The following is a 14,282-nucleotide window of genomic DNA, read 5'->3' as shown; positions in this document are numbered from 1 at the left end:
ACCAAAAACAGGCTACAGCGTCCAATGGAAGTTACGTCGTCATTTCAACTTTGTACGACATTCACTTTGCATCTGTCTGGTCCTGATGTTGAACTCAAACCCTGACAACATCAACACAAACCCCGAGCTTCATGTCTGCAGAGTTTTGAAGCCCGCTGCTGGAAGTCATCACAAAGGAAATGTTTTTTTTTTTTCAACCTAGTAACAGGCAGCGACATGGAGTCGACCTTTAGAATCCTTGCAAACTGCTACAACTCGCCCACTCATCAGTCAGATCAACCACAACACTTTAATTATTCATAAGCCTTCATATCACCAACGTTTGGCATTTTAATTTTATGGATATGTTGGGACTTCTTCTTCGGCTTTTGCAGCTAGCCTCAAGTGGACACTCGAGGAACTGCAGTTTGTTTTTTTCAATCTTTAGCTTCGTGCAACACTTACTGACATTATCTTGGAAATGCTGCAGGATTCTGCTAACATCAACAAACAGTGTGCATGTCTACACAATATTTATCAGGGGAGGAATTCTACTTATGGAGGGTCCTTTGATCGGTTTCTTTATACTATTTTTTACTATTTCTTTTGTCCAATATGGTTCAGCACGGCCGGATAATCTTCTTCTTCTTTAAGAATGAAGATGAATCTGTCTGGTCCTGATGTTGAACTCTTCAGAGGAGTCAGAGGACTTTCTGTCTCCTTTTTGACATGTTTAATAAATATTTATTCATTTTGATTTTTAATGCTCACTGATTGTCATTTGGGGTTTTTTTTCACAGCGGTACTCAGACCAGTTTAGAATATAAGTATTTATTTATAGCAGTTGTTTGAGCGGGTTTGATTTGCTCTGGATGATGAATCAACTCAGACTCGACTCGACTGACTGTAACTGTTTCTAGTAAAACCTGACCGTCCTTATCAGATGTGGGCTGTGCTGCTAAGCTGCAGTTTTTGTTGGTTTTTCAAGATGTTGCAGCTCTCGTTTCAGACCTGCAGCCTCACAAGCTGTGGGCTGCACCTGGAGTGTGTGTGTGTGTGTGTGTGTGTGTGTGTGTGCATGTGTGTGTGTGTGTGTGTGTGTGTGTGCAACATCAGGCGCTAAATGAAGAAGTGAGATAAACGAGCAGCGGACAACATGCAGGAGCTGCCTGCAGAGTGGAGTTAACTGTGTTTCTGCTGAAACTCAAAGGTTGTGTGTGTGTGTGCGCGTGTCGTGTGTGTGTGTGCGCGTGTTGTGTGTGTGTGTGTGTACGCCGTGTGTGTGTGTGTGTGTGTGTGTGTGTGTGTGTGTGTGTGTGTGCACATTTCTGATTAAAATTACGGAGAATTTTGGTTATTCGTATTATTCTTATTGTTGATGCAAAAAAGAGGAAGACTGATAATTTATGAAGCAGAGAACATCAAACAAATTGTATCCATAACAGCATGACATTGTGTGTGTGTGTGTGTGTGTGTGTGTGTGTGTGTGTGTGTGTGTGTGTGTGCGTACGTGTGTGAGTAAGAGAGAGAGAGAGAGTGAGAGGTGTGCTTGGGTACTCTGAGATGAAATATTTTAATCTAACCGCAACATACACTGTCAAAGTTCTATAAACATAAACATTAGATTAATACAAGATAAAAGTTGTGTTGTTTGAGTTTCACTTTCCTTACCGAGGCTGTCTTTACCATAAATTGTATAAAACATGGACGTAGTGTCACATCGGTCTCTGAAGTCATCATACAAATTATTTTTTTTTTTTTAGGTCGACCTTTAATGTTTGCACTGACTGTTATTTAATGTCTCTTTTTTGATAATATTCTTCTTTTTTAAACGTTGCTAAAAAAATTGTTTCATCTAGAGGTATTCTTTAAATACTTTCTTCGGGTTAATATATATGTATGGGAGGGGGGGGGCGTCGGTTTTGTGGTTTAATTTGTAACAAATGTTTCATGTCATGTACGTCTTTGTGACCTGCTACTGGATGCTTTGAATTTCCCTCGGGATCAATAAAGTCTCTATCATCTATCTTTAGCATCCTGGCAAACAGCTACACTTACCCGACCAGCCACGCCCATAATTATTCATAACTTTAAACCTTTATATAATCAAAATGGATGAGATCTAAACACCCCCGACCCCCCATACTGTGTTTCTACCTAGCGGTTATCTGCAGAGGCTGTAGTCCTTGTTGCTGCTGCATGTCATCCCTCACTCTCTCTCCTCCCAACATTTCCTGTCTCTCTTCAGCTTTCCTATCCAATAAAAATGGCCCCCAAAAAAGCTTTTCCAGCTAACCTTAAAGTCTTTATATGTGATTTTTCACACTTAAATATAAAATAAATCAAGTCTATCCTCTGAAAATAACTCTGTGAGTCATGACTGTCTACAATGAGTGTAACACCCGAGTCCCACTGTCTGTGATGTTTTCAGAGTTTTCAGAGTCCTATCTTCAGTTCGTTTACATCGCCAGGACGGCCGGCTGACTCCTCCCCTCGTGTATAAAAGTTGTTTAATTGAGGGACTAGAGAAAAGAAGAATAACATACTGTACTCACTGATTAACTGTGTTTCTAGATCACGCTCATTTCAGGTAAATTTACATGCAGTGTGAAGATACGAGCATAATAAAGATCGCTAGCATTAGCATGCTAACACAACAATGCAGCGCGAGTTGTTTTGGTTTCATGCTGGTGCTCAAGGGCGACACCTGCTGGATCAAAAAATCGCATATAAAGACTTTAAGTGGACGCTCGAGGAACTGCAGTTTGTTGCATCTGTAGCTCACATCATCACCGTCCACGTCGGTCTCTCAGTCGTTGTATTAAACATGACCGACTGTGAAGCCTCGTGTGTGTTAAGCCGCACGCACTCTGAAAACAGGCGACAGGGGCGCTCTGTTGAAATGGCACTATTTGTGCATTGTGAGTTGTGAGGTCATTGAAAGGAAAGACCCCCCTCCTCGCTTGTGGTCAAAGAACAAACAAACACTTTGAGACGGAAATGTTTGTGTGGAAGGACCGCGGCTTTGACTGTGACGTCCAACTCGTGTGTTTTTTTTAATGTGCTGGGCTGTTCACTCGTTGGGCGTCTTTTCCTCTCTCTGGCCTCTCTGATGTCACACACACACACACACACACACACACACACACACACACTTACTCAGTAACACAAACACAAACATATTTACTCCTTCAGAGGAGCGGAGTTTCCACTGTCATTGTTGCTTTCACCTTCAGTCTGGTACTGTACCTCACACACGTGTCTGACTCCTCATGTGACCTCGTCTGTGTGTGTGTGTGTGTGTGTGTGTGTGTGTGTGTGTGTGTGTGTGTGCCTGCCTCAGATCTGACTGGAGATGTTGTGTAATCACTTATAAGAAAGTACACATACCTGCAGTAATCTGCTCTCTACCGGTAAACATGACTAAACCTTCTGAGAAACATGGAAAGTCTTTTTTGGAGAGTTAAGTTCAATCCTCCTCCATGAAGAGTCGAGGGTTTCCTCATCTCTGAACGATGTTCCTCTGTGATATTTAACGGTCACACCCAGCCTTTGAGATGCTTATATTTACATCCTTATATTATGTAAATGTGTTTTGGTGCTGAAGACTTTAAAATGTTTTTCTGCCGTTACTGACCCGTCTGTATCAGCTGATCAGAAACAGGACTCTGCATGTGTTTGGTTTGTTTCTCTGCGCCTGCTGGATGTCTTCATAGAAATCTAAACGCAGACACTCTGAAGACGCTCACGCTCCTCATCAGACGTCGCGCAGAGTTTGAGTTTGGCAGTTGAAGTTTAATGTCCCCCTCAGACTGCGTCGTTTTTGTGTTGAAGGTTAAGATGCTGGATTAATATTCAGTCTCTTTAAAAAATAAAATGATAAAGAGTAAAGTCTAGACCTGTGCTTTCTGTAAAGCGTCTTGAGATACAATCATTATTTAAATAAACACTTCATTGATTGCTTGTCAGAAACACAGCTTTCCTTTTCCCCTCCATTAAAAGAAAAGATACCAGATCAGATCCTGAGTCCAAACAGGATGAAGCTGTGATGTAAACTCTCTGATCCCGACTTTATCATCTGATGTGACAACATGGAAGCTTTTAAACTCTCACTTTTTAAAACTCAGAGTCTGGAGTAAGAAAACCAGAACAGTTTGACTGTTTCCTCTTTAATCCTCATTTTACTGTTTACTGTTTATCATGTTTGGCGCTTGACTCAGGATTTTAAAAAAACTGGAACAATGAAGGAAACAGTCATGTTTTGGCTAGATTAAAAAAAGGCACCCCAGGGTTCTGCAGCTGCATCTGGGGACTTACAAAATGTTCATTGTACACACTAATAATTCTATTTTAATCCTAAAAGCCGAGCTGGAGACAGAGGTTACAAAAGAGCAATGTTTACTGCATGTGTCCGTGTGAAATAAATAAATAAAATATGATGATAAATAAACAGATTTGTTCAGCCGCAAGGATCAAATATTTTGAACCCAAATAAATAAAAAAAACATATTTTTTTAAGCCGGTCTGGTGTGGCAGATGGGAAACTGTTGTCAGCATCGTCTGTCTTCACTTGTTTGGTCGCACACACACACACACACACACACACACACACACACACACCTTCTTGTTTATGACACGTCGTGCATGTGGCAACAAGTGAGAGACAGAAAGATAAATGTAAATAACAGATAGATTCCTGAGCAGGGGAAGGTCAAAAATCATCATCACATTCTCTTCTTCTGTTCACTCTGAAACTTTGCTGTCGACTGTGTTTGATTTCTCTGCACGTCCACAAAGCTCATCGTAGTAACCATCGTGATATGAGATGTTTAAAAAGTGTGTGTGCAGATCTCAGGAGGAGAAAGTGAGAAAAGTGTGTTTGTGATTTTGGGGAAGTGACTCTTATAGAGATCGGTCCGTTGAAGAGCGGTGTTCAGCGTTTGTCATGGTTAAATAAAGACAGGACTTCTTAACGCCTTCTTCTTCATGATCATCCTCCGCCATCACCGCAGGTCGCTTACTTTCCACTGTTCCATTTTAAAGTCACACTCAGGCCGAACCTTCAACCGAGCACCGCCAACATTAAGCCTCCGCTCTGGAAACACCCCCCCCCCCCCCCCCCCCCCCCTCCCCCCAGGACTAAACTCCACACCATGGGTGAGCGGGCCTTCTGCTCCTCTGCTCCCAGTCTGTGGAACGCTCTCCACAGTCTGCTAACGCTTCTAAAAGGGCCCTAAAAACATTTTTAACACTTAGCCTTCTGCTTTTAGTTTTGTTAGTTGATGAAATTTGTTTTTTATTTCTATTTTATTTTTTTCCTGTAGCTCTTTGAGATTTTTTTTGTTGCAAAAATGTAAAGTGCGTTACAAATTAAATGTATTATTATTATTATTATTATTATTATTATTATTAATAATAATAATAATAAAATATCTACAACTGTAACGTGTCAGCTTCAGCTTTTTCTTTAAGATTTCTTATTTTCTCCTTCATTGGTTGGACATCTGAGGAGAGGCGGGTACACATGCATCAAAAGACGGAGGTCATGATCATATTTACAAAGTTTCCTGAATACAAACAGTTTCTCGTGGTAACAAAATTCTGAGAACATTTTCATATTCATGATGTTTTATATGAAACTTTTGTGTTTCTGTGTTCACGCTGGTCGCTCCTCTCTTCGCTTTCACTTCCAATGCATGATGGGATATATTGCTTGGATAGTGACCATCGGTTGAACACTACTTTTCACAATGCATTGTGGGATACAGTGAGTAGGGTATGATCATGTTCACTTGTTTACAATCTGCGCCGGTCTAATCAGCCAGCATCAGTAGAAACAGCTGTGTGGGTGTTCAGAGGCTTTCCGTCCCTTCCTCGCTGACAGTTCCTTCATCGTTCATCAGCTTCGACTCCTTGATAAGATTTTTAATGAGTTCTGAGCTGTGTGAGGCCGAGTCCACACGCAGGCGGGTATTTTATAAAACTGAGGTTTTCCTCCTCCGTTTAAAAAAGAATCCCGTCCACACAAACACACTGTTGAAGCTGTCATGAGCACGCTTAGTCAAACACAATGTCCTTGACACGTTCCTCTGCAATGACCGTTTCATTTACAAAGTCGTCCATTCAGGCGCCTCTGCTGAGCAACTGTGTGTGTGTGAACATGTAAAAGGTCCAGTTAGCATCGTTAGCACCAGCGCTAGTTTGGTAACGTCTGCCATCGCACTAACCTCGTGTAAACTAAAGTGACAGCGTCGCACCGTGACGTCAAACGGAGGAGAAACCGACACACAAGTGTGACTTTACAAGAACAACGTTTTCCCCGTCTGCACAGAAACACCTTCGACAGAGTTTCTGAACATCTTCATCCCGGAAGGAGTTTTACAAAAGGTGTGTTTTCAGGCCTGAGTCAAACCTGCAGCTGAAGCCATGAGACACCTGCCAGAGCGGTTCCCCATTTCACTTCAACATTTGACAATTTCTGATCAAATTAAAATAGTTCTCTGACAGCTGAGATATCCACCGCCTGCTGCTGTCATGTAGGGAAGAGCCCGTGTATCGGTGGGAGACATTAGCCCTGTTGATAAACACTGAACTGATGTCATAATCCCCTGTGTGTGTGTTTGTTGTGTTGCATCAATTTTGACATTATCTGGTGTTTTATTTTATAGTTTTTTTGGTGGGGACGGATCTGGCTTCTAATTGGGCGACCTGAGCGTCTGCTGATCTGTTGTTCCTGCATGTGAATGTACTTGTCGTCCGAGTGCTGCTTTGACTGTTTCCAGACTCAAATGTCCAGATGATATGCATTCTAATCTAACTGAAAAACACAGACTTGTGGCATGACATGATTTAGTTACCAAGACTTTCTGTTTTCACATCGCGTAACAGAATAGAAAATACTTCATGTAGTCTTTTCACACATGCACAAAACTCCTCGACTTACTTGAAATCCTCCCTGTCAGACCCTGTAGTACATTTTCTGTGTGAAGTCGGGGTGAGCCGATGTGTGAGTAGCAGGTATATATTTACTGCTAGCGAGTGGGAGGGGGTGATGATGATTATATCCTGCTACCAGCGCCCAACTGGTGTGAATTTTATGCAAGTAAGTCTTCTTCTTAATGTCAAAAATTGTCATCATAGCGTTTCTCTCTCTCTCTCTCTCTCTCTCTCTCTCTCTCTCTCTCTCTCAGCCTGTTTCAGGAGGGCATGTGGGGGAAAAGCGGATGTCTACTTTTACATTTGTCAATTATTCATGCATAAAACACGACATATAGATAACACAAACACACACAGGAGAGCTACAATCTCAAGCCTTGGGCGCCGACGGCATCCCGCCCCGATTGTTCCCGTTTTAACAAATGTCAACTACAATCGAGTTCTGTTTAAACGGACATGTTTGCAGATCACGATCAGCCATCTCACTTCTTCACAAAAAATGTCTGAATGGCGCCAACGCCTAATTAGAATAACGGCCGTTAAACACACGTCCTGAGTCAGGCCGCGTGGAAAGCTCTCGAGCAGCGGAGAGAGAATCCTGAGCTCACAGATTTGGTTTCCGTCGTCGTCTCTAATCACAACCTGAGCTGTCCTCCCCGGCCGACTACACGTATGACTGTTCTGTGTTTCAGGGGTGACGGAGGGTGATTGGGTATTTCCTCTCAGTGCAGTGGGTGGGCCAGTTGATTCTGTCGTGTCTAAACTGCGAGTCTTCTTAACGTGTCGCGTCATCGTTTCTACTCTCTGTAGAGTCTTTGTGACTCAACAACTTTGTGACCTCTCTCCTGTTTTTGGTAGTTAGGGGGGTTAGGTGATGGTACTTTGGTGACTCAGGTTTTTTCGGTTACCAGTTCATTCCTGATTGATTCATATGATAATGTAAACTAATATAACTTTTGTAAATAAACCATCTTCATGTCAAAAAGTGAATAATCGTCTCCATGGGACTTCAGGAACATGAGCCTTTTCACTCCTTCTCCACCTTTTCAAACAGTCCCCTGTGGTCTAAATGAAACATCTGTGCTTTGGTCAAAATATAACATGAATCAAGCACCAGAGGAGGTTTGTGACCCTGTATAAACCAGCTCTCTCAGAACGCTCCGTTTTGGTGTGTGTGTCTCTTTAAATGTAATGACCCCGCCCCCTGAGTTTTCCCCGTAGACATCACTCCTCTGTAGAGAGAATAAAAATGGCCGACCTGCTCAAAAGTTTTGTTCTAGGCTGGGGGTGGAGTTCATGGGTGGAGATACCAGGGGAGGGGAGGGGATTTTATTTTACCAGAATCCCACTGTGACATCACAAGGAGAGCACATTTTTCTCTGTGTTGTAAGACTTATGCAGACCACAAACAAAGGACTGGATGGTTTATTTCACATGTTGTGGGTCAGTAGACTCTCAGGTTACACAGATATATGTTCAAAAACACTGAAGAAGTGGATTTTTCATAATATGTCCCCTTTAAGAGATCATGACTCATACAAACATGTTTACATCACATTATTCCCATGACTTTGTAAACACATTTAGACGTGTTGTTGGGGCTCTTGCAGTTCTGCTCTAATAGAAAAGCAGACTGTTGGCCCCTTTCCACATTTGCATGCCGTTAGTTTGCGCTTACTGAAGTTGTTTTCCGCCTCTTTAGATCCTTGCTTGTGTTGTTTTTTACTCCCTGATGTACGTCGCTTTGGACAAACGCGTCAAATAAATGTAGAATTTAAAAGAGAAACTTGCAACTTCTGAATAATAGAGAGCGAGGACTGCAACACACAGCTTCAGTGTGACCTCTGTGGTTTGGTGAACTCTGTGTGTGTGTTGTTTCACTGCATGACAGTTTGTGTGTGTGTGTGTGTGTGTGTGTGTGTGTGTGGCTGTGTGTTCTGCTTTGTAAATGTATGTTTTAGCAGAATTAGTCTGGACAAATTTAAAGATTAATCTTAGTTCCTGTTCACAAAAAGTGTGAACAAAGAGAAGTGACACCACTCTCTGGTATCACACTTTGAAAGGTTATCGTGTGTGTGTGTGTGTGTGTGTGTGTGTGTGTGTGTGTGTGTGTGTGTGTGTGTGTGTGTGTTGGCCTGCATGTGCGGTTGTGTGTGTGATCTTTAATGCCACTGAGTGATGCATCGGGCTGTTTGTTGCACTCCAATGATCTGAACAGCAGATATGTAAATGAAGCTCTGCTGGATAACAAGAAGACTCACATCACACACACAACACTTACACAAAGTGACAGCTGCAGCGTCTAAATAATAACCTGTGTGTGTGTGTGTGTGTGTGTGTGTGTGTGTGTGTGTGTGTGTGTGTGTGTGTGTGTGTGTGTGTGTGTGTGTGTGTGTGTGTGTGTGTTCAGGCACGAAACAAGCAGAATGGAGAGTTTGCAGCCATCAAGGTCATCAAGATGGAGCCAGGTGAGTGTTTATCTTTTTGAGTTGTTTTTTTTTTTCATTGCGTTGACTTCATACACATGTTATATTTGTTTATAGTCATCAGTTTAACACATTAAAAGAACAACACTTCTAATAATAGGATGCAGATTCAGACTTTTCAATGATACCAATATGATACCAGGAAGAATTCAATGATCAGATAAATGAACCTACATAACCATGAGGAAAAGTCTGGCTTCATTTCTTATATGTAACAAACAATGACTATATACAAATGGACAGTGTGACTCAGCCTCCTCCCGTTGAGCAGGATGAAGCCAGAATCAACCCATGACAAGTGCTGACAAATTAAGAATGTGCAACCAGAGTCTGTGTAACAGGGATCGTCTGGTATTGATGTCACACAACATCCGCTAATTAAACACACATTTAACTTACAGATAAAACTGCATACATCCCTCAGGCGGGCACAGTCAAGAAGAAACATTTAACAGCGTAGAATAGAATAGAATAGAATAGATGTTTATTGCCATTTGCACAGGTACAGGACAGTACAGGTACATTGGAATTTTTTGTGTGTTTCTCCCTGAGTCAGCTTCTACAACAAAAGTTAAAATTATATATAAAATAGAATAACATTATGAAGAAAAAAAACAGCTAAGTAAATTAAAATAAACTGTACAGAAGCTATACACTGTATTAAAGCAAATATATATCATACAAAAAATAACAAAGGGGAACACTGTACAATGAAATGAAAATATAAATATGTCTTCTTGTCTCTACTTTCTACATCTCTTGTTGCACCTGAGGTTATTGCACACATATTTTTCAACCAATTAACATAATAAAGACATCATTAACATTAACTGAATTGTTATCCATCATATATTAATCTGTTCACCAGCTACTTGTTGTTTTTAAACTCAAGATTAACTCTGAATAAATGTAAACAACAAATCATGATCAGGACTTTAAATTCAATCATGAATCAATAAAACTGCACAAAAGTAGAAAAGCGCTCTCCTTCTTCTTCTTTTGGCAAAATCGGCCCCTGCCAAGACTCATGATGACATAGTAGTTAGATTTAAACATAGAATTGTGTTGCATAGATCAGGTAAGGATTTGCCCTCTAGCTATTTGAGTGAGTATCAAACTGATATCTTGTATCAGTAGGAGATCTCTGCAGCCCGATAGTACGACTGGTGTGTGCATGTTTGATAAAAACAGATGTTTTTATTTTTGCACATTCTACATTTTATCCAGAATATAGACCGTTTTCTACACACTGTTGATAAACGAGGGCCCTGGAATGGTGTTTCTCTCTACGGCATGTGTGTAACCCCCACTTCCGCTTCATGAAGTCCCCCTAACGTAACACAGTTATCCGCTCCAGAACTCATTATGATCCCATTACAGGAGTTATTAACAAACATTACGCTGCAGTGAAAGCTGAAAGGCGGAGCTCGGGCGACTTATTAAAGAGGGACTTGTTATTTCCCTCAGTGGCACGGTGACATAAATCACACAAATTAAAACTATAAACTGTAAAAAGGAAAACAGGATGTTACCGCAACTAATAAGACCTCCGACGGTTTAATTACACAATGACCCGCCACTGTAATTATTTAGATTGCAATAATACAATAATAAGAGACCCCACTGACTCATTCTGTGTTTCTTATTAAAGCTGCACCGTAGAGGTTCTTATTACTATTATAGACTGTGAATTAAAATACTAACACGTTAGCATTTCAAAACTCTGACCTGCTTCTCTTCATCTATTTTTAATTCTGGTTTCACTCGTGTAAACAATGGAAACTTGTGGTTTTGTTTCTTGAGATGAACATTTTAAACACCACTGACCTGAGCGATCATGTTGTCAGTACAAAAGCCGCGCTGCACAGCCAAAACGTCAAAACATTCATTATTCTGAAGAGCTGTGAGAAATCAAATATGGGGCTTTTATAGAACAAGATTTAAAAGCGTTGTGTGCGTCCTGTCTTCGCACTTCCCTCGTCCCGTCTTGTTTCACCAGCAGAGAGAGAGAGAGAGCAAAAGATGAGTGCCAATAAACATCTGGAAAAAAGATTCTGTCGTTTTTTTAAATTTGTTTTGTTCTTGGTGTTTGGTTCTGTTTTGGTTTTATAAAAATAACAAAGTGTTTTGCACTTTGTTATTTTGTTTTGCACTTCCCAGCCACCGTAGTTTCCTCACTTCCATCATTATTTATTATCTGTAAGCTTGTTTTACACACCAATTAGAGGGATTAGTGTCCTGCTCTGATGTTAGCATGTTGCAGCTTTACCTCCTGACCACTCCTTAGTTCATATAAATGAAAATAACAAATGTGTATCCTCTCTCTCTCTCTCTCTCTCTCTCTCTGTGTCTACAGAGGATGATTTTTCCATCATCCAGCAGGAAATCGTCATAGTGAAGAGCTGCAAACATCAAAACATAGTGGCCTATTATGGCAGCTACATACGGTGAGCAGCTCAGTGTCTGTGTGTCCTCTCTCTACCTTCTGAAATCTTTGACTGAAAAGTTTGACTGACATGTTTGTTTTCTCTCTGCAGAGCGAACAAGCTGTGGATCTGTATGGAGTTCTGTGGAGGAGGCTCCCTGCAGGACATTTACCACGGTGAGAGAGTCTGTTTGAGTTTGTAAATGAGCCTTGATCTCACTTGCTGTACATTCTGCTTTTTGTACTTAATAGTTGTTGCAGACAGTGAAGTTGTTGTTTTTTTTTTTCCACAGTGACCGGTCCTCTGTCGGAGCCACAGATCGCCTACATCTGCAGGGAGATGCTACAGGTGAAATCACTCTCAAAACCTGCTGACCAATCATTGATAAGGCACACAAACCCTCGTCTGCCTGATTTGTTTCCTTCAGTTTTCAGTTTTTCTTTTGTAAAGCAAAAGCAGAAATTGATCTCTGAACACATTACATAAACGAGTGAAAAGACTGAGACTTGTGTTCGACTGAATTATGGATTTTTACTGTTAGAAAGTTTTTCATCACTTGTAAGTTCAGGTTTTTTGGAGGGCGGGGCCAAATGGGAACCTTGATGACAAACTGAGTTTATTAAAATACTGAGCACGTTAGCATCTTTAGTTCTCCCGCTGGATTGCACAGGTACTCCAAGTCTCCACATCACAGTCTGCAGTTTCTCTAGCTGGCTTTTTGTCTTCATTCTCCAAGTGTGTGTCTTCCCCGGCTGCTAGACTTTGAAGAACAGCTCGGTCTGTTTATCCAAATTCACAAAGGATGAGGAGGACAGTGTCCACAGGTTCTGAAAATGAATGTGTAGACAGGTCCACTGGATGCTTCATTTTTCATGATTTTAAAACTTTTATTTTATTTTCTTAGTGATCCGTTTTCATTACTGAAATGTGGCCTGGTGGTTAATAACACAGGCTTCGAACTTAACATACTTTTTTATTGCTTTACTCGGACACCAAGAAGTCAAATATTTAATTTGGTTACAACAGCGTTATGACCTTCCCCTTGTTTGTTTGTTTGTTTGTTTGTTTGTGCGTGTCTGTGTTTGTGTGTGTAACCAGGGCCTGGACTACCTGCATGCACAGAAGAAAATCCACAGAGACATCAAGGTGAACATTTCTGACGTTGACAATTTGGAACTTTTCCTTCTTTATTTGTGCATTTGTCACGTTTGCACATTTGACTATTTGAAACGTTGCTGTTGGATGAACTGGGTCACAGCAGCATCAGCAGAGAGTTGTAAACAGGAACACAACCACAACTTCAATAAATGAGGCTTCCACCTGAAATATATCAATAGAATAATCAGTATATTGTTCATTCAGATAGCTCTGGACAATGTTTGTTTAATTATTACCTTCCAGTGGTTTCTAATCTTAAAAAGTAAGAATACAAATCTGTTGATCTTCCAGGTTTTTAGACTTTTATTCTGAAACTTTGTGATGGAACTGTAACTCTAAACATTAACATCCAGGATTAAAAAAACAAAAATAACGGAGCTTAATGTATTTGTAAATTAGCAGATCATTAAGAGAATATAATAACCTTTAGGGTAAACAGATGTTTGTTTTCCACCATGAGTGGGTTCAGTTAAAGATCACTGAGTGGGTAAAGGAGAGTGAGAAGATGTGTCTGTTTGTCTGATGTGTCTCTCCTCCTCTTCTTCCTCCAGGGTGCCAACATCCTCCTCAATGATCAGGGCGAGGTCAAGCTGGGTGGGTGGATGTTTGCTGTACCCTGTACCCGTGTGGTTTCAGATGAGTCATCTGTTGCGAGAGTGATGTCTTGTTTAAGTTTCTTCTGCTGCCATGATGAAAACACGGCCGATGTGAATGTTATTAAGAGACTGAATCAGACTCAGCTGCGCTTCCCACAAGCTCAGCGTTTGTTTTTGTGGCGGTCTGAATCAGAGACGTCATACTTGGCAGCAAAATTATGTGTTTAATGCACCAGAAATGTTCAGTCAAAGAAAGTCATTTTCATGTTTTTATGAATGCACCCTTATGACTCACATATAAATATATGCAAGTATATCTGAGAGAGATCTGTTGGGATATTTCTGTGCTCTTGAAACACAACCATTTCCTGAATTCTTAACTTTAAAGGTCACATATCCTCCTCCTCTTCTTCAGTTTAAATAAGTCTCAGAGCTCCTCTTCAACATGTGTGTGAAGTTTCTTTTTCTAAATCCACTCTGATCCTGTATTTGATCATGTCTACAAACCCCTCTATTTCAGCCCTGCTCAGAACAGGCTGTTTCTGTGTCTGTACCTTTAAATATGTAAATCAGCTGTGTCTGACCACGCCCCCTCTCTGGAAGGTGCTTGGGTGTACTCGGGCTTTCTCGCTCCATGTCCTATTGTTTACGGAGAGAAGGCAGACTCAGACGACAGAACAAACACCTAGCTGTGGGAGTGT

The 14,282-nt window shown here is 41.0% G+C and overlaps 1 protein-coding gene across 1 annotated transcript in view; it reads left to right on the top strand.

Annotated features, from left to right (window-relative positions):
• Positions 1 to 14,282, top strand: part of LOC132980863 (mitogen-activated protein kinase kinase kinase kinase 5-like) — a 35,495-nt gene that overhangs the window by 5,778 nt on the left and 15,435 nt on the right. Inside the window, exons 2-7 of the mRNA XM_061047222.1 lie at positions 9,326 to 9,383; positions 11,758 to 11,848; positions 11,939 to 12,003; positions 12,120 to 12,175; positions 12,926 to 12,973; positions 13,537 to 13,579. Of these exons, the coding sequence (XP_060903205.1) occupies positions 9,326 to 9,383; positions 11,758 to 11,848; positions 11,939 to 12,003; positions 12,120 to 12,175; positions 12,926 to 12,973; positions 13,537 to 13,579 (361 nt within the window). The remainder of the gene's footprint in view (positions 1 to 9,325; positions 9,384 to 11,757; positions 11,849 to 11,938; positions 12,004 to 12,119; positions 12,176 to 12,925; positions 12,974 to 13,536; positions 13,580 to 14,282) is intronic.

The sequence above is a fragment of the Labrus mixtus genome, chromosome 9 (genome assembly GCF_963584025.1).
Source record: "Labrus mixtus chromosome 9, fLabMix1.1, whole genome shotgun sequence".
In the NCBI taxonomy this organism is placed as follows: Eukaryota; Metazoa; Chordata; class Actinopteri; order Labriformes; family Labridae; genus Labrus; species Labrus mixtus.
The sequence above is the reverse complement of the archived record's forward strand: the minus strand, read 5'-3'. Positions and strand labels throughout refer to the sequence as shown.